The sequence below is a fragment of the Nestor notabilis genome, unplaced genomic scaffold (genome assembly GCF_000696875.1).
Source record: "Nestor notabilis isolate BGI_N333 unplaced genomic scaffold, ASM69687v1 scaffold855, whole genome shotgun sequence".
NCBI lineage: Eukaryota > Metazoa > Chordata > Aves > Psittaciformes > Psittacidae > Nestor > Nestor notabilis.
Window position 1 is genome coordinate 8,809 of NW_009927631.1, and position 25,984 is coordinate 34,792.

A 25,984-nucleotide genomic window follows, 5' to 3' on the forward strand; every position below is an offset into this window, starting at 1 on the left:
ATTCCACTGAATAAGCTCAATGGAATAAGCACTGAATATTTTTTTGAGCAGGAGGAAAAACGTGAGCAGAGTTAATGGGTCAAAGAATATTCTTCTGTTTTGTAAAACAAGCTGTGTTCATTTTTTTGTGCAACTACCTTTCAAGACCTAGGAAATGAAATGTAGTATACACCAACAAAAATCAATCAAAATTAAATGTGTGTAATCCAGCAAGTATCTATGGAAGCTGTCGGCTTCAAGAGCAAGCACAGACTCTGTGTAGCAATTCATGTAAAGTTGGTCTGTGAATAAAAAAAGATGGTCTCCTACATCCCAATAAGCAAAATCATAGCACTACATATTATTGAATTTTTTCCACACAAAAATCAGTGCAGATGCATTAGTCACATGTATAAACATAATACATACAAAAAGGAGGATTTAAATAAATTGCTCTTATTTTGTACATGCTGGTACATTCTGAGACCAGCAACTTTGCAGTCATGAGTGTTTTTTCCTTAGGAGGGAAAAGCAATGTCCATAACCAAGATGTAGGCATTTAAAAATTTCAGAATGTCTTACAGATAAAACTCTGCTTAAGCTTCTGATGTTCCTTCCCCATTCTCATGTGGTTGCAGTTGTTCTCTTTCTTGTTCTTCCTGAGGTGGTCTCACACGTTTGAAAAAGCCCATCTGTGATTCAGAGAACAATAAAGAATACTGTGTTGTGTTTTTCAAAACATACACACAACCTTTCTCTTTTGTAATCAGATTTTATTAGATATTTGATTTCCCACCCACCCCTCCCCCCTATCTTTTTCCTTTTCTTGGCCTCCAAAGAAATGTAACTGATTCAGTTGCTTAGGGGACCAAGGTATTTCTGTAAGCTGCTGGTACTATTTGAAGTAACACATCACTAGTAGGGAAAAGAAAACAATACAAAACCCCAAATACAGTACTTACCCTGTACATAACAAATACTAGAACAGCCAAGAGCAATAATCCTGCTAGGACAGCCAAAATTATAACCCACACTGGCACAGGCATAGGCTGTGGTTGAATGCCCCATGTAATGTTTGTAGTAACCTAATAGAAAATCACAGTAAATAACACTTTGCAGAGCAGAGACATGCCAACTTCATTCATGCAGTTTAAGTGTCATATATCTTAATATATTTAATATTTATTAAGCATTAATTCTTTTTCCTGTCTCTATGAAACCCTCCAGGGCACAGATGGTCTTTTTGTTCCACATTCATTCACATAGTACTTCATATATATACTAAAGGTCCATTATTCAAGCTCTAAACGCCACTACAGTAGAAAACAATTTTCAAGTAAAATATTTTGCTAACAACAATGGCATTATCAAGAACATTAGGACTGTTCACCATCATCTTTTTCGTTTTCAGTTAAGTCTTTAAAGCTACAATTACTGTTAACTCTTGGTTTACGAAAAAAAGTTTTGCTTTACCCTCAACTGTATGTGTGTAACTGAAATTAATATATGAATCAAATATTTGATAAAATTATCATTATACCAAGCCACCAAAAGTTACTCAATTGTCACTGGTTTTGTATTCATTTCAAAATAATTATGTATGGTAACTCAAGCCAGATGTAAGTGACTTACTACTGTAGAATTGTGGATATCTTCAAAGGAAAGGTTCTTATAAGGAAACTCTATAACATTGAAAGAAGCAGAAGATTTGAGAGAATAGGAGTGATTCTGATTTTCTTTCTGTGTAAGAAAATACAAAATTAGTATCACATGTGGATATTAAAAAAAAAATCACTTTTTATGTTTCAGAAGCAGGGGCAGAATATTCACAGTCACTCACATTCATGAAAGTTTGCGTCCAAAGGCGTGATTTTAAATACAATATTGCAATCTTTCCCCTTTCCAGGTGGCCAACTTGACAGATTATCTTTAAGCAATCAGCAGTTCCACAACCCTGCATATAAAAACAGGAAAGATATTATGAACAGGAAAATATTTGAAAAGTCATTAATGGCATTACCTTACTTGTACAGACAATTTATTGTCCTCTTTTCCTGGCAAAGCACCAGAAACGAATCAAATATATTTAATAACCCCTAATACTGAATAATTACTTACAGTCTCCCATAAGTTTGCATTCAGAAAAATGTTATGTGAGCCACTTGGATCCTAAACATGAAACAGCTGGAAGTGGCTTTAAGGTATATACTTTAGCTATGTACAGATAATATTGATGCTAAACCATGAGTACTTCAAGAAGAAAGCAGAGCAAAATAAGGCTTCATTTTATAACTGTGATTTTATCTATACTATAGATAAAAGCACTGTACAGTGAACGTACATTTGCCAGTATAAGTACGATACAGTGCAGTTGTTAGGAATACTGGATATAGTCTGTGAATTAGTCACCAATTCTGAATGAAGTGCCCAAATTGACCTTTGTTTTTGAGGACTTGGAAACGTAACAGCACAAAACCATAGTCATATGCCTCACTGGCTGACTATTCCAAGGAAATCTGATGAATACTGGGGGAAAACCCAACCAATGGCTCAAGAGCATATGACTTTTTTGTCTGTTAACTGTTTAAATGGAGAACATGGATTTTTCTGAAATTATTCCTCATCCCATGGAACTTTCATCTCCACCTTCATTTAAAAAAAACCCTAAAAATATTTTCCACGTATCAATGCTGAGAGCTTACCAAAGTATGCACGTCTCCTTCAGTGGCAGTTATATCCCTTCGACTGATACGATGATTGTGATTATCTTCCCTGCTAAGTGTTTCATTCTTATCATCATCTTTAGAAGCAGAAATCTAGGATACATGAAGGAAACCCAAATTATAAATAATTCTTACATTTAGATACACTTGAAGAATCCTAAATTAAGGTGAAGAAAATACATAATTGATCAGGTTTCTCTCTTCCTATTCTAGCAACTCTTCAGACCCTGACTTTACCTACAGCTGTTATTAAAATGTTACTCCTGCCTTTACCAGATCACTGATGCAAACTTCTATTGAGAATTAACACAGCCTTGAGTATCTTAATTATTCTTCAACTCAGAACTTTTTCATGTATATAAAACTCCTAGACTGCAATAAATAATTCAATTTTGCAGTCTGTTAAAGATTCTTCCTCAATATTTCTGGTTTTAGCTCTGAAAAAATAGCAATAGTATGGTACTGATGTACCATACACCCCTGTGCATGTGTACACATGTCCAGACATACACAAGTCCAGGAGGAACCGGAAAAAGTAAAACACCCCTATTGACCTCTGTGGCATTTGGATGAGGGCCTAGATAAATAAACTAGTAATAAAAAAAAATAGTGCCATTTTCTTCCAAAAAATAAACTCCAAAATATTTACAATGCTGATAACACCGATGTTTTTAGTTGTTGCTAAGTAATGTTTACTCTGACCAAGGACATTTCTCAGTCTCATGCTCTGCCAGGCAGGAGGGGAAGCCAGGAGGAAGCAGAGGCAGGACACCTGATCCAAACTGGCCAAAGGGGTATTCCATACCACAGCATGTCATGCCCAGGATAGAAACTGGGGGGAGTTACCCGGAAGGCCCAGATCGCTACTCGGGTCAGGGCTGGGTATCGGTCGGCGGGTGGTGAGCGGTTGTATCCTCTCCCCTTGTTATTCCTCTTATCATTATTATCGGTAGCAGTAGTGATTTGTATTATACCTTAGCTACTGGACTGCTCTTATCTCAACCCGTGGGAGTTACATTCCTCTGATTCTCCTCCCCATCTCTCCAGGAGGCGGGGGAGGAAGGAAGAGGGGGGGGAGTGAGCGAAAGGTTGCGTGGTTCCAAGTTGCAGGCTGGGCTTGAACCACGACACAAGACAAATTTATTTTTGGGTTGACAATCAATTGTCTACCTTTTATTTCACCTGCTATATACATTGAGAAGTGCTATCAAACAGTACAGTCTCATTCCTCAGCAACAGATGAAAACATAACCCAGACAGTGTTAAGATACTCTCAGGGATTTGGGTATTTTGAGTGTGTTTTCAAAATAAACAAACATACTTTATTCCACTCAAAAGGAAAGTCATACTTACCTTAATTTTTAATGGATTGATTTCCATATCAGAAGTGCAGTTCATGGGACCATCAATTTCATACTGAACAATATACAACAGTGTGTAGTTTTTGTATTTGTAAGGCCACTGCAAAGTCATCATCACCTTGCTGAATGCACTTGGACCATTGTTTCTTAGCTGATTATGAAAATAAAGGTAACAGATATAAATTAAAAAATGAATGCTGCCTTCTTTGTGCATGTAGTTCTTATTTTAAATAATACTGCCATTACTCCTACCCCAGCCACTTACGGCAATAGCATCAACAATTTTACCTAGAAGTGGTAGCTAAACTTCAGTCCCCCAACAGGCAAAACTTAAAATTACTTCTGTATTTGATAAAAAATACTTCGAAGAAAAGCCATATGGAATTAGGTTTTTTTGGAAGTCTATTGCACAAATCTCAGCTAGTGTATGTGTCTCAGTCAAGATACTCTGAGCACAAACACAAACATCCTTAAATTTCATTAGGTAAATGGTCTTTTAAATTCTTGAACAATTTTTAACTTTTAACTATTCTTATTCACACAACATCTAGACACAATCTAGATTAAGGCTATGATCATTCTTTTAAGGAACTTTTAAATACTTTAATTTTTTCAAGGCAAAAGACTTTACAATAATGTTTCAGAACAGTTGGAATACCAATGAGGATACTAAATAATTTACAGTGTGAGTAATTTTCTGAGTTCAAGTTACTTCAAATGTTTTATCTAGATTTCAAAGGGCTAGGAAGTAAAGGATGTGTAATGATGTAAAAAAATCAGCCTCTTCTATTTGGCTACAGCTGTAACAGTAATTGCAAGCATTCTAACCCTTCTTGCAGACACCAATTACTGACCCAGCATTAAAAAAATTAAATCTTTGTTTCCATGCAAGAACAAAATAAAGAAAAAAAAATGTAATTTACTCCAGAGAAAAGCTACACCAAAAAGAATTAATTTATCACAGAACTGTGCAATTGAAATCAATAGTAACTGCACACCTCATAGATATGCTGCACTAGAGGCCCAATATCATCTTCCGTTTCTGGATTCTCCTTCGGCTGCCAGTTTGCAATAGGAAGGAATATGTGATCAGGAGACGACACACTAAACATCAGAGCAAACAAGTCATTATTATTAAGTATAAATGATGATAGTAATTCACTAGAAAATCTCAAAAAAATTAACATGCTTAAAATACAATCTCCAATTTTTCATCCTCTGTATATAAAACCAGAAAGAAGAGATTGAGGGGCTTTTATATTAAATGTTCAGTTTTCTTCTCTACACGAAAACATAAGCCTTATATTCAGAAACTTTTTTTTTTCCTGCCCTAAACTTTGGATTCATCCTACCAAATCTAGTAAACCATTAACAGAATTAAGATACATACAAGTCATCTACAAAGTGTGAAATACTTTGATAATGGAAATATTGATGATGCAGAGACTTATCAGTACAGTGATAAGAATAATTCAGCATGCAGTGAGAACAGTGAAGCTAGCAGTAATGCTTTTCAGTTGTGCCATCCCCACGCCTCTCAGGCGGTAACAAAAGTAGACTACAGTAATGAATGCAGTGGAAATTCAAACAAATTATGACACTGGACTCTGAGGTTAACTGGCTAAGCAAGAGTCCAAGGACTGTAGAGCTTTTAGGTGTGAAGTATAGACCTGTGGCAAGCAGCAGTAATGGAGGTAATGGAGTCATTACAATATTAATATTATGCTTAAGACTGAAGAAGCTGAGGGCATTGCAAACTTATCTTCAGTAGGATTTTCAACTTTGATTTTAAAAAAGGTTTTAGAGGTTTTTGGATGAAAACCCAGTCAGTTCATGGAGGAGGAAAGTGACCTTGAGAAAAGTGTGCAACTGCAAAAATGAGGGGCAATTTTTATTTCTTCTCCTAAAAAAACCCTCTGGTAAGAAAGGCACAACATTCCTTTTTGGAATTAATTTTGTAATTATTTAGAATTATTTAAGATCTGAAAATTCAAAGGGTGGATGGAGAGAAACATACTTTCTTTATCATTATAAATTCCCTAAGGCTTCCTGAAAACTTACACAGATGTGAAAGAAAGTTAATTAAATATAAAGATGCAAATATATAAAACTTATTTGAGGGAGACATTTATTAAAATAGTATCAATGCTTACCCTCTAATTTCAACAGCTGCTGAAATAGCAAGGTCAGCCTGATAGAATGCTACTGGACTTAGATTATCATACAGGTTGGAACTGAAGAGAAAATAAAAGTTAATCTCTGAAATTAAATAAGTATTTAAAACCCCAAATGTTAAAACAATTGCATGTAACACCATGACTCTTCAGCCACTGTAGGAAAGCACAATTACTAAAAACTAAGGAGCAGATTCCAGCAAATTCTCATTTAAATGCCTGACAGCCCCACCCTCAGCACAGTTTGGAGGTCACTCAGCAGGCGGAAGTTGATGAAGTACACAGAGCTCATGCTGACTCCATCCTTAGCCTGCCACATGTAAGAAAATTCAAATGCTAGTGCTGTGGGATAACACCATATCTATAGCTAGCAGAGCCCTAAGTTCCACTGTTATGACACGTATTTTGCGCAGGGACTTGCTGGCCTCAAACTAGTCCCAGGACGGAAAAGTATGCTAGGGCGACTTTCGATTACCCCTCTTTACAGTGTTTAAGCCAGTTTACATCTGATTCCTACACTTGAGATACACCAACAGATAACAGATACCAAGGCACGTAGAGTCATTCATACATAAAATTTCTTTGGACTTTGTTTGTAAACAGGGAAAAAGAAATACAGGGAAAACTCCTATTCCTCTCAAAGTGGAGCTGGGAACAGAATCTTGATCTCCTGGGACACATATGATTATTCTGTCTATTTAGCCAAACAATTTCCTTCAGAAAGATCATCTAACTATTCTTCACTGCTGCTGTAATTGACAAATACATGCAACTGTGTTTTCTTCCTGATCTGTAAATACTAATATGTGCACTGGCACAGCCTATTAGCTGATGGAGAAGAGGGGAAAACGGTTGAACACACAGCAATGTGAGAGCAAAGATATATTTAATGGCCTTTGATCAGTATGGATCACTGTATCATTAGAATAGAATGGCAGGTTTAAACTTAATTTTATCTTAGTTTATCTTATACTTAAATTTAATCCTTGTAGCCAAGTGTGGATGAGAATAATTTATACACGGGGAGGGAGGGGGGAGAAAAAAAAAAGCAGCCCTTAAATGATAAAAAAAACCCCACCAAACAAACAAAAACTTTTTCCACCATGGGGGAGAACAAACAGGTCTATATGTACTCTTCGTTAAGCAACATAAAACTGTATTGGGTAAAGATACTCCTATCGATCAGGTCTCCAAATCTTACATAATCTCCAGGAGGTGTAAATTCAGATTTATATCCTCTATGTATATCAAAGTGCTGTGCTCATCTTATAATTAACAGGAACACTACTGTTTTGTTCTATTTAATTTTTAGACTCTCTTATGCTGGCTATTGTAAAACACTTTAAATGGTTCACTGCACACTGTTTCTGCTCAGATCATTGCATACATTGCCTTTTCTGAAAGGCTGATAACTGTCACCCTCAAAATACGTAAGATTTGAAATTCTGGCTTTACTTCAGAAGGAATTCAGAGTTCAAACATCAATTCTAAAACACGGCTAGAAACCCAAAGGCACAGTCATTCTGTGGCACTGCACAAGTGCCAGATAACAATGGTATGCAGGTAGAAAAATACAGTTTTTCTTGAAAAGCTCTAAATGGTTTTGTTCCTCATTATTAGTATTTCACTTGTGCCATGGCCTGTCTAAAAGCTGTAAACAAAATAAATTACATTCAGACAGAAAACTGTCTTTTCTTACATTTTTACTCTATTTTAGAACACAAAATTCGTCTAAAGGGTGTGTTTATTTTTTAAGCGAGTATGAAACAAAGACCAGAGAATTAGTCCAGAGTGACACTAACTACTTAGTTCACAGTGTATTTACGCAGCACGTTTTCTACCAGGTGAGGTACATATTCCTAGATTTCCATACCTTCGAATTTGCAAATCAAACTTCACAGAGGTATCCATTTCAGACTGCTGGTGCACACTGAAACGCAGGCCAGCTAATAGCTTTAGAAATAAAATCATCATGGCTTAGTGGAAGCATGATAAAATACACAATAAAAGCTTCTTAATACTACAACAAAATAATATACTACAGCAAAATTGCTTGAGGCTTGTAGTCATAAGAGAGCACACACAGAGAACTGGCAAATAAAACTTGTTCACTTCATGAAGACTAGAAACGTACGGTCCTCTCTAGATTGCAGCCAATGCATCACTACCAAAAAACAGAAACGTAAGATTTACATCATGCTCACCCCCCTTACTTCAGCCATTTCTACACATAACTGAGCCTCCCTATGTGTTACAAAAAGCACTGTAGCCTGAAGAACAGAGCACACTAATGATTCTAAATTCAGTTCCCAGAGTTTGTTCTATGTCAGTGCATGATAGTTGCTTCAACATCTGTATAGTTCAGCTTGATCTACGTTGAAAGACTTTGGGAATAACATTTATTCATCTATACAAAATGTCTCTTGAAAGAAAAGCACCTTCAAACTGTTCATACTCATGCCTGATTTTCACATTATTTCCTTGGAAAATAAGACTTACTGCATCATATCATCTTAGTATCTACTAGGTCCCACTAATAGCTATTTAATTCTTCAAATTCCAGCTACATTTGGTGGATGTGCAGAGGTCTCAACTAGACACAACTCTCTCTCAAACCATGAAACAAAGCAGAAGAGAGAAGTATTATTAGGTTTCCACTAAAATAAAGGTGTGTTAATAGCTAGCTCTTTGTTATATATTAAAAATACATACCCAATAAATCTAAAGACAAACTGAAGAGGCATCAGAGTTCATTAATTCCACTGTTCAATGAACTACTCACTTTGAGTTATAACTCATTAACAATCCTTTCAGCCTTTAATTTAGCCAAAAAGCTAAAACAAATTACCACTGAACTAGCCAAACATGTGGGCAGCTAAATGTCAGCTACATCTAATTTTAAATTCCTGGGGGTAAAATCCTGCCCAGACACGATGGTGATTAAGAAAAATGCTGACTGTACTGCTTGATCTACCAGACACCTGTTGGACCAAACCTTACCTTAGTTCCTGCTTTCATGGGATTTCCCAGGTCACAAACTACCATGCGAGTTTGATTCTCTGTTTTAAATGCACAAGACAGTCTTGCTAAAGCCTGCAATACAGCAAAAAAAAGTATTAAGGAATGGCATTCTTTACAGCTGGAGACCTGGACGAAAGTCTGGAGAAAAGTTCTAGATACGCTGTGTCAGTTTTAATATAATTTCTCAGTCCTAACACAGTCAAGCACTAAAATTAAATAAAATCTTAAGTATGAAAGTGTCCTGGGTTCAGCTATAGCAGTCATTTTTCTCCTTCTTAGTAGCTGGTGCAGTGCTGTGTTTTTGACTTTCAGTCTGGGAACAACGCTGATAACACACCGATGTTTTTAGTTGTGGCTCAGTCATGTTTACTCTGACCAAGGACTTTCTCAGTCTTATGCTCTGCCAGGCAGGAGGGGAAGCCGGGAGGAAGCGGAGACAGGACACCTGACCCAAACTGGCTAAAGGGGTATTCCATACCACAGCACGTCATGCCCAGTATATAAACTGGGGGGAGTTACCCGGAAGGCCCAGATCGCTGCTCGGGTAGGGCTGGGTATCGGTCGGCGGGTGGTGAGCGGTTGTGTCCTCTCCCCTTGTTATTCCTCTTATCATTATTATTGGTAGCAGTAGTGGTTTGTATTATACCTTAGTTACTGGAGTGCTGTTATCTCAACCCGTGGGAGTTACATTCCTCCGATTCTCCTTCTCATCCCTCCGGGAGCGGGGGGGAGGAAGGAAGAGGGGGGGGAATGAGCGAGCGGCTGCGTGGGTTCACGTTGCCGGCTGGGCTTGAACCACGACAGAAAGTCTCCATGGAGACAGATATTTTTGATATGAGACAGATGCTCTTTCCAAAGTCACAAAAAAGAGAAATTCAATATTCTTACATTGGGTATCACTGGTGATTTTTGTGACCTAAAGCATTTCTCCATGTGATTCTTTAAAACCTATGTGAGGAAACTCTGGCAATTGTGCAAACTCTCCATAAGAAAATAAAGATTCAAATGCAAAATAACATGAATTCTTACTAGCTTACTCAAAAAGACGTGTTAGAGGAGGTATCAGATTTTGGACAAAGCCACATCACAAAGCACTTAGAATAGCAGAGGCAAACTGGAGAACCAAAGCAAGGCATGGTCCAACATGTATGAAGGATGTGGTTGTATATCCAAGTTGGAAACCTTTGATGTAGGGCAACAACAGTTTTCCCCTTAAGATTCCGTGACTTTACAGATACATTTATTTGTCATAGATTAAACCAAATAATGAAGAAGAAAATGATGAAGAAAAAATGAAAATATATTACTATTACTACACAATATATTAGCTATAATGGGCTAAACCAAAATTTGGACTACACCTACATGTATTCAGTAAAAGAGAAGTTATACAGACATTTTCTAATACAAGGGAAAATCAGGAAACACATTTTAATATTCTGTGTAGTTAGGATAACTGACACGCAAAACTTTCTACATACTTAGATAAGGAGAATAGTGATACCCAGTATCACTTTTTGCCTCGCAGGTGTCCAGCTGTTTACACCTAGCAGGAGATGCTAAATCTAAATTTAAATAAGGGTACAGTTCAAATAAAGTCTTGTAGCAGATAAACTCTGTGTGTCAAGCTCCAACACACAGATGATTCTCCTTTGTTCTTGGCAGTGGCTCTCAAATTGAAACCATCCAACCAGGTATTATATGGCCTTGAGGCTTGGAAGAGCCTTATCATTTTTTCAGTGCTTTACTTTAGGATCAAAGCATAAAAAACACTACTAATGAACCCTCTCCCAAAAACTTCCATAGCAGCACCTGAAATCTGACTACTCAAAGAAGAAAGATAGTTGGAATTTTACCTCGTTGTTACGAACAACACCGATGAAATCTGCTTGGGGTGGAACGATGACAAAGAGTTCTGCTTCATAGGCTCCTTCTCCTAGATTCTGAGCACTGACAATTAGCGTCAAGGGATTGTCATCACCAATATAGATCTGCTTCTGATCACTACAAAACAACAAATGCAAAAATGAGCTTTGCATTCAGGTTTTCAACTGTATTGAACTGGTTGAACTTAGAGAAACAAGAGACATTCTGAAATTGCACAAGACATTAGAGAAATGTAGAGGCAGCACCTATGCTTCAGGAGTATCAAGAGAGCTCTACACATTTTTTAAAAAACCCTGTATCTATAATCACAGAAATGGAGCAAACATTACATGCTGGCTTTTAGAAATCTGTTCTACAAAATTTACAGTAAACCACAAAACCACCAACACCTTTTTTTAACAAGGAACAAACAATTATGAACAGCTAAATCACTGTATACATTTTGAATTACATGCCTACTTAGCAAAGATAGAAAGTTTATAACGTTTTGATGGAAGGCTCAACAACAGAATACACCCAGGACCTCTGGTAATACATTTGTTCCAGACACAAAAAGGGTATCTGTCCAATGTATTTTAATTTCACCAACTACAAGGAAACCTAACAGTATCTGCACTGATACAAAATGTTTCTGAAGCATTTGCATGAATTAGCATATTTGTGAACTGTACTAACTACATACATGTGCGCATGCTATAGCTCTGCACTAAGGGCATGAAAAACCCCAACAGATAACGTTATTGAGTAGAGATAATACACCTAGAATGGCTTTTGGGCATACAAAGAACAAAAAGCTCAGACTTACGAAAGAATTACAAGTTGACACTTGTTCCTTTTTTCCAGGTTTAATAAAAGATATTACCCACAATTTTTTTCATAGATGTAACAACACAGCTCTAGTCTGCCCCTTGCTGGATAAAATCATGCCTGTTCACATCTTCATGTGTCTGTCTAGTGTTATATGACAGAACAATGGTACAATTGAAGCTAATACTGATTTTTGCTTGCCATGCATGTCCAGCTTAGCAAACATACAAATAAATACTGTGTACTTACAATGGGGGATAGGGTGGGGGTATGTGCTCTCGCTGTATTACGTGCTAAAAACTTTAGGTTACAAAGCAGAAAATGGGTTTTCTTTAAAACAAATAAGTATGAGTTTAGATAGTATACACTAAGGAGTCCTACTTATTTCAACACATTTTAACAGAAGTATTAAAAGCTCTTGAAGTTTATAATTGAAGTAGGGAAGTTATTTTTCCATGTAGTATTTTTCTCATGTATTTACCTTTCTACTGAAACCTCCAGTTTTGGTCTGCAGACATTATCATCACCACAATCCAGCAGAATATGTGCCTATGCAAAAATCAAATACATATTGTTGTAAGAATTCCTGCATCTGTTCCAACATATATTTTCAATAATGCTGTTTCACCACCAAATAAAAATTTTCTAAATAGCTGGTTATGAGAGATCTTCAACTCAGTCTCAGAAGAGAACAAATGAGTTTTTATATATGGGGGTATTGTGCCTCATCCTGACACACTGCAACTGTAGGACTGATGTCTACAGATATTAATTGTGTTTCCTCTGAATAATCTGTTCATTTGAGTTGCATACCCACTATCCTCTTTACAAACAAGTGCAAAAGTCTGTATAATGGACAGAAATAGAAAAACTATGCTTATTACCTTAGAATTATACGGATAAACATAATATACATATAGCAGCATAGCAGGAGCACTGGACGAAATACTCCAATCCTTCAAGACTGACAACTTTAATAACACTCTATCTGCTCTTCTCCAGAGAACTGTTCATTATATGCATGAAAAGGAAGTAAAAAAAAAAAAAAGAAACTTGACAGAGAAGGAAGAAAAGAGAAGACAAACAGACAAACATACAATAACCATCAATGTTTCCATAATTCAAAGACTAAAGCCTACATGTATATTTTGGTGTCTTAATTTTTCAGAAGTTCTAGAATGAACTTGAGTCTTGAAGGCTGAAAATATGTTCTGCGTTCTGTCATCACACATTGTGTAAGAAGTATACCTGTCTGCTCATATTAGCAGGAGTGAACTGGTTGAGGATAGGGTGTAATCCTGTTGCATCTGCAGCTGTTCTGTAATCCAGACGATATTCCATAAAGATAGTAATGGGAGTTAGTTTGTCTCTAAATTCAGATTCATCCTGATGAAACCAAAATTTGAATTACAATTAGAACTTGTGAAGAAAATAACAAAAAATATCCTTCAGAAGTCTCTATACGTAACAAACAGTCATCCTGAGAACAAATTCTGAGCAGTATTTTTATTTATTGTTCATATTATAATAGGAATGAGGAAGCCAAAACAACACTAAAACTTCTGAGCTCTTTCCACACTAGAAAATCTGCAGTGCCAACTTTGAAGATGGACAGTTTTAGCAGTAGCATGCCTGTTTTACAAATGCAAAACTGGAGCATACAGAAGTATTAAGTCATAGAACTGTAACAGTGAGGAGCCTAAAGGGCTATACAATCTCACTCTTCCCTGTCAGAAAAATTCACTATGCTTTCAAGATCCCTCACAGGTATTCACCTGTGGACGTGTGATTTTTCCCCTCCTAAAATTATTACTTTACACTTTGAGTTGCTGACTTCCATATTGTTCATTTCAAATCATTGTTTATCAGATATTGATCCTGCCTTTCAGTAATCTTACAAACTGTCTCTTTGCTTTATGTAAGTCACAGATTTTTATCACTATAAACTCTGCTTCATTATTTTCAAAAATGAGAAGAATGAAAATTACTGACTCTAAAAGAGCTCATTGCAGGATCTTACTTCAGAAGCTATCTTCTATGGGCAGAAACCTGTTGATAATAATTTTCAAATGGTTCTGCTTCCAATGTAACGTAATTTCATAAAGGTCATGGGTCATTACTTTCTTTATGAGAATGTCAGGTGGAAAAGTGTTAAAGCTTTACTAATGATCTCGGATATGTATTTCCATGTATACCCCACTCACAAGGCCAGCCAAGGAAAGGTATTATCTCTCCTCCATGAATCCTTAATGATTACTAGTATTTTTATTAGTTTTGCGGATTTGTTTTGGGTTTTATTTTTTATTTTTTTTTAAGAAAGGATTGTTTGTTTAATTTATAAGCACTCAGATAAATCTAAGCTGCATGTTCATAGCAAAGACATCTGAAAATGTAGCTATTTCAGCCAGTGCTTCTTCTACTGGGTTACACTTTTTAATTGTGTTAGCATCTGTCCACGTTCGTGGGAACTAAAACAGACTGAGAAAAAATAAGCTTCCTATTTCAGCCTTCTCTGTCCCCTCCGTTACTTGCTGATCTTTACCTTTTAGATGCAGATCCATATTTTTCTTTACATTTTACCTCCAAAGTGGAAGAACAACCTCTGCTTGCTGACTTTCACATTCCTTCAAATTATAATTTTGTGCCCAGATGACTTGTCCAGGAAGTCCATAATAAAGCTCAGAATTGAATTTCCAATCCATTTAGTGACCAAACCTTAGCCACCATAAGTACCCATCATTCATACTCTGACCGAAGTGATAACTCATGACAGACATATGGCTTTAGTAGTTTTAGGTCTATGTGGGGCACGAAGTTTCTCTAGCATTTCTTTTTTCTTTTTGTTTTTCTAAACATCTAACACAAGGAATCTGTAATTGACAATGCACCAAAAATTATTTTCCTAAAACATAAATGGCTGCTTACCCTCAAAAAGGCATCGAGTTCTTCACAATTCATTTTGCCCCCCTTGGTAATAGTCATATTCTTAGAGTGGCTAGGCTGTTTACTGTGGAGAAAGAGAGCTCTCCTTATAGCTCCTTTCTGCTTAAGTTTATCCAACAGCAGCTCCACTTGGAAATCTGTCCAATCCAAAGCAGTTATGTTAGGGATAGTTCATTCAATTAAAAACACTACAGATTCTCATCAGAAATGGAGCTGAATGCTGATTTCAACTACAATAAAACCTAGTACTTGGAAATTTTAAATCTTCCCCTTCCTTCAAGATAAGAATCTGTTTCTACATTAGTTCTCAAAACAGTAACCAATAGGCATGGTTGTTGTCCTAAATTGGTCTCTGCTTTTTCCTTAAACACTGGAAACATACAGGAAACATTCAAGGTCAGGTTAGGCAGAGCCTTGGCTGACCTGGTCTAGGGTGAGGCATCCCTGCCCATGGCAGGGGGTTGGAACTAGATGATCTTAAGGTCCTTTCCAACCCAAGCCATTCTATGATTCTAGGAAGAGCACTGATACATTTTTAATTGCTATAGGACTGATGAACAAGTTAAATTCCACCACCCCCCCCCCCAAAAAAAATAAGGCAATCTTGAATGTAACACATTACAGCATGTAACTGTATTGCTAATCTAATTACTTTGAATATTTAATATAGATAATGAAATTTAAAATATGTAACAGCCATTTGTATGAATCTTCCCAGATCATAACACCTCTATACATGCCATACAGAAAATAAGGAAACGATTCTAGAATCAGTAGATGAAACCTGATTGTAGCAGGCTGTCTGCCACACTACAAAATCTCTTAAAGGTAACTTAAAAACCTGTTTAAAACATACTTTTCCTGAGTCTGATCCAGAAAACCTGATAAAAAAATTAATGGTATCAATCATAAGGTTATGATTTCAAAAGAATTATGAGAAGTCCCTTGTTGCTTGTCCATATTTTTCAGGCCTAACAATGTACATATTTGAATATTCTTTTCTAAAACTCCCCTCAACGAGAGGTGATCTCAATTCTGTAATACAAAGGATTTTCCAAGACTAGTTCCACCAAGTGGTCAAACATAAGTCTGAAGTCTCAGGTATGCTAAAATCCCACTGACTTCAACACAACTTTAGCAAAAGACCTGCTGAAGACATATATAGATGTACATGGTTACCAGACTGGTAGTACAGTGCTGTAAAGGGTAGGCAACAATAATGAAGAACAGCGACCAGTGCTCATATCTGCAAACAATATATAAAAAGACTTTAGAAGTTTTTAAATTAGCAGAACTTACTGAGTGAATTAGGGAGCTTTCCTTTGCCATCTGCTTTTAAGCAGAACTTTACTTTGAAGCTGTTTTGGAGGAAAAGAAAATATTAATTTCACACACTTTTTGTCTCATTTTCTTCTAAAATTCTTTACTATTTTTCTCAGTTCAAAGGTATTCTGAGACTCTAGCTCACTCCAAAAAACTATTTTCTACTAGTGGGGAAGAAACTATAACCTATTAGTAAGTAGACAGCAATGCAAGCAATGCAAAGCTTTGGAATCTTAATACATGCAGGAATAGCATGTGAAGCAGAGTGTTTATTCCTGAAATCAAATGTGGCTCATTTATTTTTTTGAAAGCTAGAAGGAACTGGAATACCAAGTTAAAAAGGAAGTTAGCACTAGAAAGGAAGAGTACAGGAACAAGAACCAAAACCAGTTTGCAGAGCAGATCATTTTCCCAAATATGTTTTCCATGAGCTCATCTAAAAAGTAAGTTAATGGGTAAAAACACTACAAAAGCTGAGCAATCCATTACCATCTTGGGAAGATCTTAGTCTACTCAACACAGACAACTGGCAATCTCTGCAGGTGGGATGTAACTTGGGATTCAATCTAGCATCTATTGAGAATGCTGGACCCTCCACTGTTGTCAAAGTTCTTATTTTGTATTTGTTGTCTGTTCTTTCAGAAATACCTATATTTGATAGCCCTTTTTAATTAGCTAACTAGATTTCCTGAATCCTTTCAAAATTGAAAGCTTATGAAAATAAACACCAAAAACATCCCTCTCCACAAAGGAAAACAAATATATCCTGCTTACCAAGAAACCTTTTCATCTGATAGTGAACAGGTTTTGTTCTCTGGGTTTAGAATGGTTGGATTAACTTCCAGGGCAGCATTTACACGAATAACTGGTCTAGCCCTGCAAAGAAAACATCCTCTTGAACAGCATTCAACACCATAGTAGACAATACCTTGCCCATCAAATTGTGAAATATGCATATGCACACTTAAGACAATATTTAGTAAAACTGCAAGAATAACAAATAATCATTGAGTAGATTAGGGAAAAGCAGGAAGCTTTTCCATGTCCCTTCATTACTATCAGAGGCAGAACACAGGCAATTGTGTTAAGAGGAAGTTCTATCCCTTTCTAGCACACACAAATTATTTTCCCAAAATGAGCAATTATGGATGAGAACATCAGGACTGCAGTTTAACTGTTAGCAGCACCCTGAATGTGTCAGAATCTAGAAAACTGTCACTTTGAAAGCCTTGAAGACATCCTATTTGTATTATCTCTTAAATATAGATTATTGAGAAAGATAAATACTAGACAGACTGTAGATTCACTCAATGAAAACAGTAGTGTAACCTTTTCTGACCTCCAGCAGCTTGGAATGTGGAGTGGCACAATTACAGACTCCCCTTGATGCTGCTTTATTTTGTAACTCAAAAGTGCCACTGAGCTTTGCTTGCATGTAATGTAAAAGCATAAAGGGATACTTACCTATACAAAACAGCTGTGTCAACACCAAAGGCTCCAACAATCAAATCTAGGAAGAAGGGAGAAATATTATGCATTACAATCTGTTTTTTCAAATATGCTGTCAGTGAGACGGTGGGGCTACTATGAAGTTATCCTAAAGTGACGTTTAGTGCAAAGGACCTGGGTATCCATTTTTGTCCACATCTGTAGCTCCTTTCAGCGAGTACCCAAAACTGGGTGGCATACTGCGAGCAGCCCACTGCCCTTCAAGAATTTGAGATGGGACTGCATTCAAACCATTTGCTCTTCCATTGTAGATATAGACAAGTCCTCTCTTGTCCTCTCCACCATATGGTGCAGCAACTGCAATATCTGTAAACCAAAAGAACAATCATCAACATCTCCAGACAGACACTAGGAGAATGTACTAGTGCTTACTTCAATAATTTCTTAATTTTTGATATTACAGTTTCACTGTGTGTCAGTAGAGAGAAAATAAATGTTTAACAAGATCATATATCACAGACTTAGGGAGGGAGAGGAGAAGGGCAAGGAATAGTTCTACAAACACTTCTACACTCCAGTAACTGACAGCCAAATCCTACAGATTTGAGATGTGCTGGGGAATATTAAACACCCAGAATTAGTCATTGCTGACATCAAATCACAAAACTAAGAGGGACTATCAGCCCATTTCATTAACATACAGAGGTTACTCCACAGGGTGTGACACTTCTAATAATTCTGGAAAATCTGAATCAGCCTATAACAACAGTAAATACCAAATTCCAGTCTATCTTGATCATGGCTTGGCAATGTGTTTTATGGACAACTTTCAGTTAGTGTCATTATGCTATCTGTTAAAGCTTAATAAATTTGGGAGTACTCATTATCAATGACTAATAAAGAGTAAAACAAAATGCTAATTGGACATGTAATGTCTGTAAGGACAGCTTTACAAGTGTACAAGATCCAAATTAAACATTTTCACAGTTGGTTCAAAGACTAAACATGAAACAATATACATTATGTTACATGTTACTTTTTCTGCAAATTTGAGAAAATTTCATGAAAAGAACAAGGACTCAAAAGTTTACCGTTTAGTATTTTTGACTCATCTTTACAAACTTTATGAAAACAGTAAAAATTCCAATCTTGCACCATACTGTGATGGAAAGCATTTTAATTAACACTCCCAAAATGAAACAGAGCAGGAAAAAATAAGACTTAAAAAAATAGACTAAATAATAGCAAATTAATAAAAAAGAGACAAATTTTGCTATGATTTTCTCACCTATAGTGTATTTCAGATTGAAGCGTGATGGAATCAAAACATTTTTTGGATAATCTCAAGTGACCACATTTCTGGCTATCAGCTATAATCTTTCCAATGTCTTCTGTAAATAGTTGCAGTGATATTGCATGTTCATACTAACTGTATAATTTTAGCAACTAAAGTTCCAACCCAAACTATCCTGTAATACTATGATTTTATGATTTCATTTAAAAAATAAATTTGACCTGCCTGGGAATTTGAAATATTAGCCTATTATAAATTTTGATCTTTCAGAAAATACTTAGCTTACAAGCAGAATGGAAAACCAAATATGAGCATTTTCTTGCAGAACCCAAATTCCTACCACTCTTTCAGCAACACTGGAGTATGACTTGCATAACAAAGTTCTCCCTAGTATTCCTGGAAGTTTCTGTCTCCAAACTACATGATTGTCTAGACTTTTCTCAGGAAAATCTCTTCTATCAGATAATTTTTAACTAGATCTCTGAACAAAAACCTTCTTTTCAGTCACCTGAAGAGGAAAATCGGCTTTAAGCAATGGAAACAGGAAAATTATATTGGAGATGTCCTAACAAGTCACAGTGGAGAATCAGATATTTCACTGAAGTTTCTACTGTACTTATCACCTAGAAAGTAATAAACTGATCAGTGTAACAGCTAAAAGAATCCATGTTGTTTAAATGGTATAGTCTCTGCTCGATGCGTACATGTAAGTCCTGTTAGCATTCTTGGGAGTAGCATACAAGCATCGAAAAGAGTCTAGACCTTATTGTCCAACATTCAGTCATGATTAAGAATGCCTAATGTTTGCGTGCAGAATCCACATTCAGTGTGCTGTCTAGATTGCATCTTTGAATGGAAAATACTGATCGATAAATGATGTCCTACCATTGAAGCCATCCTGATCTAGATCCCCTAGAGGTGCAATAGAACTGCTGAATCTTGCAAATATCTCAAAACCATTCAGCTTTGTGATCTGAAACCCTCCAAAGGCTCGTTGAAGGCAAATGGAAACTTGGCCGACCTCTTGAAGTTTCCCATCAGAACTTCGATCCATAAAAAGAGGGGCTCCAATTAACAAATCTGTGTAACTGGAACAAAAAAAAGGTAAGTTTCTTCAGTAATAACATGAAAATTCAGCTTCCTTCTCTTCAGCAACCGTTAGAAGGACTGACTCAGCACTGAAGTCAATAATAAGATGAAAGTTACCTATCTTTAAATTGTAACTGAGGGCAAATATTTATTGACTAAGTAAGCACAAATATACTAGAATTTAATGCATCTAAAGCATGTGAATACACATATGTATTTGTGTAAATAAATACAAAAAAAAAAATCTACAACTGTTAAAGAAAATGTTTAAGAATCATAGAACGGTTTGGGTTGGAAAGGACCCCAAAGGCAAGGATCATCTAATTCCAAGCCCCCTGCATGGGCAGGGACACCTCACCCTAGATCATGTCACCCAAGGCACCGTGCAACCTGGACTTGAACACTGACAGGCATGGAACATTTACCACGTCTTTGGGCAACCTGTTCCAGTGCCTCACTGCCCTCACAGTAAAAAGCTTATCTAATCTGAACGTCCCCTGTTTAATTTTAAACCCATTACCCCTTGTCCTGTTGCTACAGTCCCTGATGAAGAGTCCCTCTCAGGCATCCCTGTAGGCCCCCTTCAGACATTGGAAGGCTGCTCCAAGGTTTCCATGCAGCTTCTCTTCTCCAGGCTGAACAGACCCAACTTTCTCAGCCTGTCTTCATAAGAGAGGTGCTTAAGCACCCTTATCATCCTTGTGGCCTCCACGGGACTTGTTCTGACAGCTCCATGTCCTTCTTAGGTTGAGGAGAACACCAGAACTGCACACAGTACTCCAAGTGAGTTCTCACAAGAGCAGATCACCTCCTTTGACCTGCTGGTCACACTTCTTTCGATGCAGCCCAGCACACAATTGGCTTTCTAGACTGTGAGCACACACTGCTGGCTTATGTTCAGTTGAGTGCTAGCAAGAAAGTGTGTTGCACAGATACGTGTTTAGTCAGTAATGAAGACAGAAATCTATATTGGAGGAAAGACTTTAATAAAAGCTTTTTTTTTCCCTTTCCAAAAACAAGTTGGGTGGCAGCTGGGAGAAGAGGGCACTTACTTGTCCCCATTGATATCTGTGGCAGCAACTGAATACCCAAAATAAGCAGCCATCTGGAAAACAAAATTTAAACCAAACTTGTGAGTTTTACTGATATAAACACACAAACAAGTTTACATAAAGTTCTATAGAAAAGATGCTAGTGAGATAATGATATGTACCACAATTTTTGTCTTTATTTTCCTTTCTCTTCCTTACTCTGTTAGAAAGTGAACTGATGAGTTACCTTCCCCATTCTCCATTTCATGATCCAGTCCTTCCTAATTCTTAAAATAGGCAGCATTTCCTTCATTTAAATAAGATTGTTTTTCTAAGTAGTACTACAAAATAGGAACTTACAGAACACGTACTTTTAGGATTCTTACAGACTTTTTTTTTTATTTGGCAAATAAGCTAATAATATACAAAATATTTTATGTTCTAGTACCCTAAATACTGTCCCAACGTGTCATCTTTCCATAGGAATAGCCTCCCCGTCACCCACTACACTCAAAGCTACATACCTGCTCTCCAGTGAAGTTGTACATGGAAGACATGTTTTTCCCATTATAAATAGACACCTGCACATGAAGAAATACACATTTCAGCAATGCAATTATTTTGGGGGTTCTTTTTGGTAAAGTTTTAAATTTAAAAATTTAAAACTTAAAATTCCTACCATGCCCAAAGTTCTTGCTGCTCTTGGGATTCCTGATACAAAGTCTGAAACATAAAGCAAGACACCCAGATAACATTCAGGTCCCAAAGTGCAACGGCTTTGCTTGAACAGAGTTGTTCATTGCTAGCGCTTTATGCATTTTCCTGCGCACTACATCAGTTGTTCTATACCATTTATTTGAAAGACCTGCCCAGCCTAACAACATGATTTTTTTACTGATGCAAAGGTCTTACCTTCTATGCCATCACTATTGAAGTCTCCAACAGTCACCGAATAACCTGATCAACAGACAAAATTAGTAAATAATTTTAAAAACCTCACTAAAACTTTCATCTCTTTACACTCTTCATAGGTCTGTATGCTTCACCTTAAAACACAATGGAATAAATATTGCCTTTAAGTAGCTTAGACTATGAACAGCTACGTAAGTACACTATAATTCATCAACATCCATGAATTTGAGATCAGAGGATGAAAATTTTAAAATTATCATCCTGGGAACGATCTTAGTCTATCCTTGTTTTTTTCTGAACCCAGTTAGACATATATGAAGCTAAATGATAACTTCCCACTCCTCTAAGGGACTCTATTTTTCTTCCAAAACATGATTCTTTAACATTTTATTTTTATTTTGTTTTGGTAGATTATTTAGAAACAGCTGCTTTTCTAAAAAAATAGGTATAAAAAATAACACCTCACATAAAAATCATACTTCAGCCATTCCCATATTCAGCCTGAGTCATAGAGACAAAAAAAATCATGGAAATATTTCCATTTATTTTGTCATCAAGTGTTTTTTGAATCAAGATACCTTATTTCCATCATGCATAAATTACTGCATTTTCAGGTATGTAGCTCTTTAGTTCTCTCTCAAATGATGAATTAATGGTAGTACGATTTAGACTTAAATATAAATAGGGCAAGGGAGTTTTTCAAGTACAGCTAGGTTTTCTTCCTTTTCAAACTACGCACCCAAGTAGCTGTCATCAAAAGCAGCACTGGCAGGTCTGGTTGCTAACTGTTCATCATATTTTGTACTGTAGACTTTGGAGTCATATTTAGCCACAATCTCTGTTACTCGATCAGAAATCAGCTGGCCTAAAGAGAAAGAAAACAGTTTAAAATGACAAATAAAATGTGTGTGCATTCATTCAGTAAGCAACAGAACTCATTTACAGATTGCTTGCTTCTAAAGAAACAACTTTTCCCCAATACTGACCAGAAAATAAGCAACAGCAGAAGTACTAGAAAGGATATAAATGAAAATTTGGATCCAACTTCAGCAAAATTTATGCACAGATGTAACCAGAAGCACACAAAGTTTTCACTGAAAACAGAAGCTGCATGAAAGCCAGGACTTAAATGAGTCTGCCCAGTTAGGTAACAGTAAGCATATGCTTATGGAACCACAGACCTGAGTTGTTGCTCCTTGTCTAAATACCGTAACATGAGAGCTTAATACAGCAGTCAAGAAGCTAATGAGATGAGCATAGTGAATTATTGCCTTCTGTTCTCACTTCACCAGCATCTAGGTGGTGATTTCATCACGTTCTTTTCTTTGAGTTCAAATTAAATCTTGAATCATGAAAAGTTTTCAGAAGAGAACCTACTTCACATACATATTCATATGTGTATGAAGTATAGGGAAACTACCCCTCTAGCATCTCAGGATGTTCCATTTTGTTCAGAATTCAAAATGTAGCACCGGAAACAAGCTTCCTGTGCTGCTGTTTCTACATGTAGGCTGGCGTGATACAGAAAATCTTTTATAAACTTAGTATTTGCATTAAAATAAAACAGGCAGCAGAGTTTGGCAGCTATGTCCTAATAGTAGCAGCATCATCTTTTGAACAAAAAGCTATAGCAAAACATGGAATGATCCTGCAAATACTGACTGAAGCCCACATTAGCAAAATATATAGGTAATGTTCTGTGTAACAGTGCAGGCAGAGGCAAAATTTGCACCATGGCATGAATAGATCAATATGAACAAATGCAATACATCTTTGCTGTCAAAGAAAATAATGATAATTCTCTTTGAAGCGTACATTTCTATTTGAAAATACACACTTCATGCATGTGTCAAAAATTACAAAACATGTAGATTTTGAAAAAAAGCAAAATATCCTAGAGGAAACTTAGGCTGCTGGTGGAAACAAATTTCAGATTTCTGGGAAAATACCTTTAAAACGATCATAGAGTTATTTTAAAGACAAATGACACATCCATACAATTCTTACTTCAGTTTTAACCTGTGGTTGCCTTGATTATTCAGAAGTATTTTGAAGGACGAAGAATTATTTCTGTTAGTTCTCTTACTGATGAAGACTTTGACAGTGGTTGGAGGAGTGAGGACACAAATGACCAAGAGAGTAAAGAGAAAAATCAAATAGTCAACTTCTTTGACTTAAATGATGTATCTCACCTTGCCAGTAAAAACTTCCAGGTCCTCCAAGTAGCACTCTGTCTCCCTTGGAGGGGCAGGGAGAAAGAAAAAGAAAACACACATGAACCATAAAGACGTAATGTAAAACACTGAGATAAAAAAAAACAATATTCCTTCAGTGACTTGCTTCTCTATTTCACCCATTTAAAATTCTAGGCAGAATTCTGCTTTTATTGCAATAGACCCTTCCCCCCTCATATATCTAAGACAAGAGAAATACAATTAGGAGAAAATTATAGGAATGCTACATGATAATAACAACAACATGTTTTAGGTTAGCATATAAACCTAATTTCATCTTCTGCCCCTGCCACATTCTGTAGCATATCTTTAGAAAAGTTTAATTCAGAAAAGCTGTAATATAATTTCTCTCACTCCATATTCCTTGATACAATGGCAGTCCACAAACCATTTCATGAAACTTCAACCAGATTAGCTATCCCAGTGCTGGGAATTCTTCAAATACTGAAGTGGGCCATAACCTTTGCTGCACAATTAAGCCACTTATTCAGGTTTTAATCTTAAAACCTCCCATATTTACCACTAAAAAAATCTAGGTCAGAGATTTGGAGATACCTTATAGCCAGGCTTGCCCATTCAGCTGGGGTTTTGGATTATAGCCCAAGGTTGGTCTTAACTGGGGCTGAAGTCTGCACAGTAAACCTGAGGGATGCGTGCAAAATAAACACAATCCTATACTGCACTTTGCAAACTCTCCTCTGGAGGAAAACAAGAGTGTCCTTGGGCAAATAGTGAAAAGATATAACACAATAAGACATTATAAGGTGGGAAAAACCCAAAAAATTTCCACATCACAAACAGGACTTGCGTGGTCTTAACATGTCCAGGCTACGCTAAACAATTTAGCTGTACCATATAAAAAACTACAGTTAGTTCTCAGATTTGTGCACAGTTTTAAAAAGTAATTGTGAATTTAAAAGAAAAAATAAAATATCTATGGAAGGCAAGGAGAAAAGTAAAATAAACTAAGACAGCACAAAAAAAAAAAAAAAGCTATTTCTGCTCCCTGATAAGAAAAACAAAATAAAATTCACAAGAACATTGTTTACTAGTTCTCTTTAGCAATAAGTTATCCTTTCTCAGGAAGTAACACTAGCTATGCACCAATCCCTTCAAAGTAAGTGTCTCAAAAGCCTGACTATTACAGATTATTTCACTTGAGGACTAGATGCAACAAAGGTTTATAGCATGAAGCTAAAGTGGATAATTTGTTCAGGATATGTTTTCTACAAGAAATGGAAGTGTGCTGCTGTGAAGATGAAGGGAAAAACCAGTTTATAATATCTGAGTGGGTTGAAATTCTTTTGTTTATTTACAAGAATGAGTTTGGTTTTGATTCTTTCCCCCAGGAATGGTAGTTCACATTTAGTTTTGTCATAGCTGTGCTTGTATGTGGTTGTTAACTTGCAACTGTTTGCTGACTTGTAGGAGGAATTGAGGAAAAAAAACCCACATACCTTTGTAAAGTCAATACTGAATCCACCTTGACAAAATCCCTGTCCATCAGCATCGATAGTGGCTACATTCAGGATGGATAGGAAAAAGAGAAAAATAAATAGAATAAATATTTTTAGTACAAGATCAGATGATTCTGTGGATCTTTTCCAGTGCATCTTCCTAAGCAGCCTTGCACCCCTGAACTTGAACCTTGGAATTTTTTTTTTCTCCTAAATCCATATTTTTGCTTTATCAACAGTTCACAAACAAATGCTGTAACAATTTTAGGGCTGGCCTGGTATGTACATATATATATATAT

General features: G+C 36.4%; 1 protein-coding gene across 1 annotated transcript; it reads right to left on the bottom strand.

The window, feature by feature from the left end:
* Positions 1-210: 210 nt before the first annotated feature.
* ITGAV (integrin, alpha V) lies at positions 211-25,840 on the bottom strand. The gene is made up of 26 exons (XM_010014122.1): positions 25,685-25,840; positions 24,186-24,231; positions 22,733-22,858; positions 21,994-22,038; positions 21,761-21,804; positions 21,606-21,662; positions 21,103-21,155; positions 19,847-20,049; positions 17,842-18,033; positions 17,683-17,728; positions 16,993-17,094; positions 16,195-16,253; positions 14,878-15,032; positions 13,201-13,338; positions 12,434-12,501; positions 11,115-11,262; positions 9,238-9,330; positions 8,111-8,190; positions 6,217-6,297; positions 5,062-5,167; positions 4,056-4,214; positions 2,682-2,795; positions 1,820-1,933; positions 1,612-1,719; positions 942-1,064; positions 211-671 (listed from the first exon to the last, which is right to left on the bottom strand). The coding sequence occupies exons 1-26, from the start codon at positions 25,838-25,840 to the stop codon at positions 576-578; spliced, it is 2,712 nt and encodes a 903-aa protein (XP_010012424.1). The 3' UTR covers positions 211-575.
* Positions 25,841-25,984: the final 144 nt, after the last annotated feature.

Excerpts from the sequence above, each read along its gene's own strand:
- ITGAV (XM_010014122.1), bottom strand. The coding sequence starts at position 25,840 with ATGCACTGGAAAAGATCCACAGAATCATCTGATCTTGTACTAAAAATA. Across the intron at positions 17,095-17,682 it reads GACACAGCTGTTTTGTATAG|GGCTAGACCAGTTATTCGTG; the intron begins GTAAGTATCCCT and ends TTTTCTTTGCAG. Across the intron at positions 15,033-16,194 it reads AAAGCTCCCTAATTCACTCA|ATTTCCAAGTGGAGCTGCTG; the intron begins GTAAGTTCTGCT and ends TGGATTGGACAG.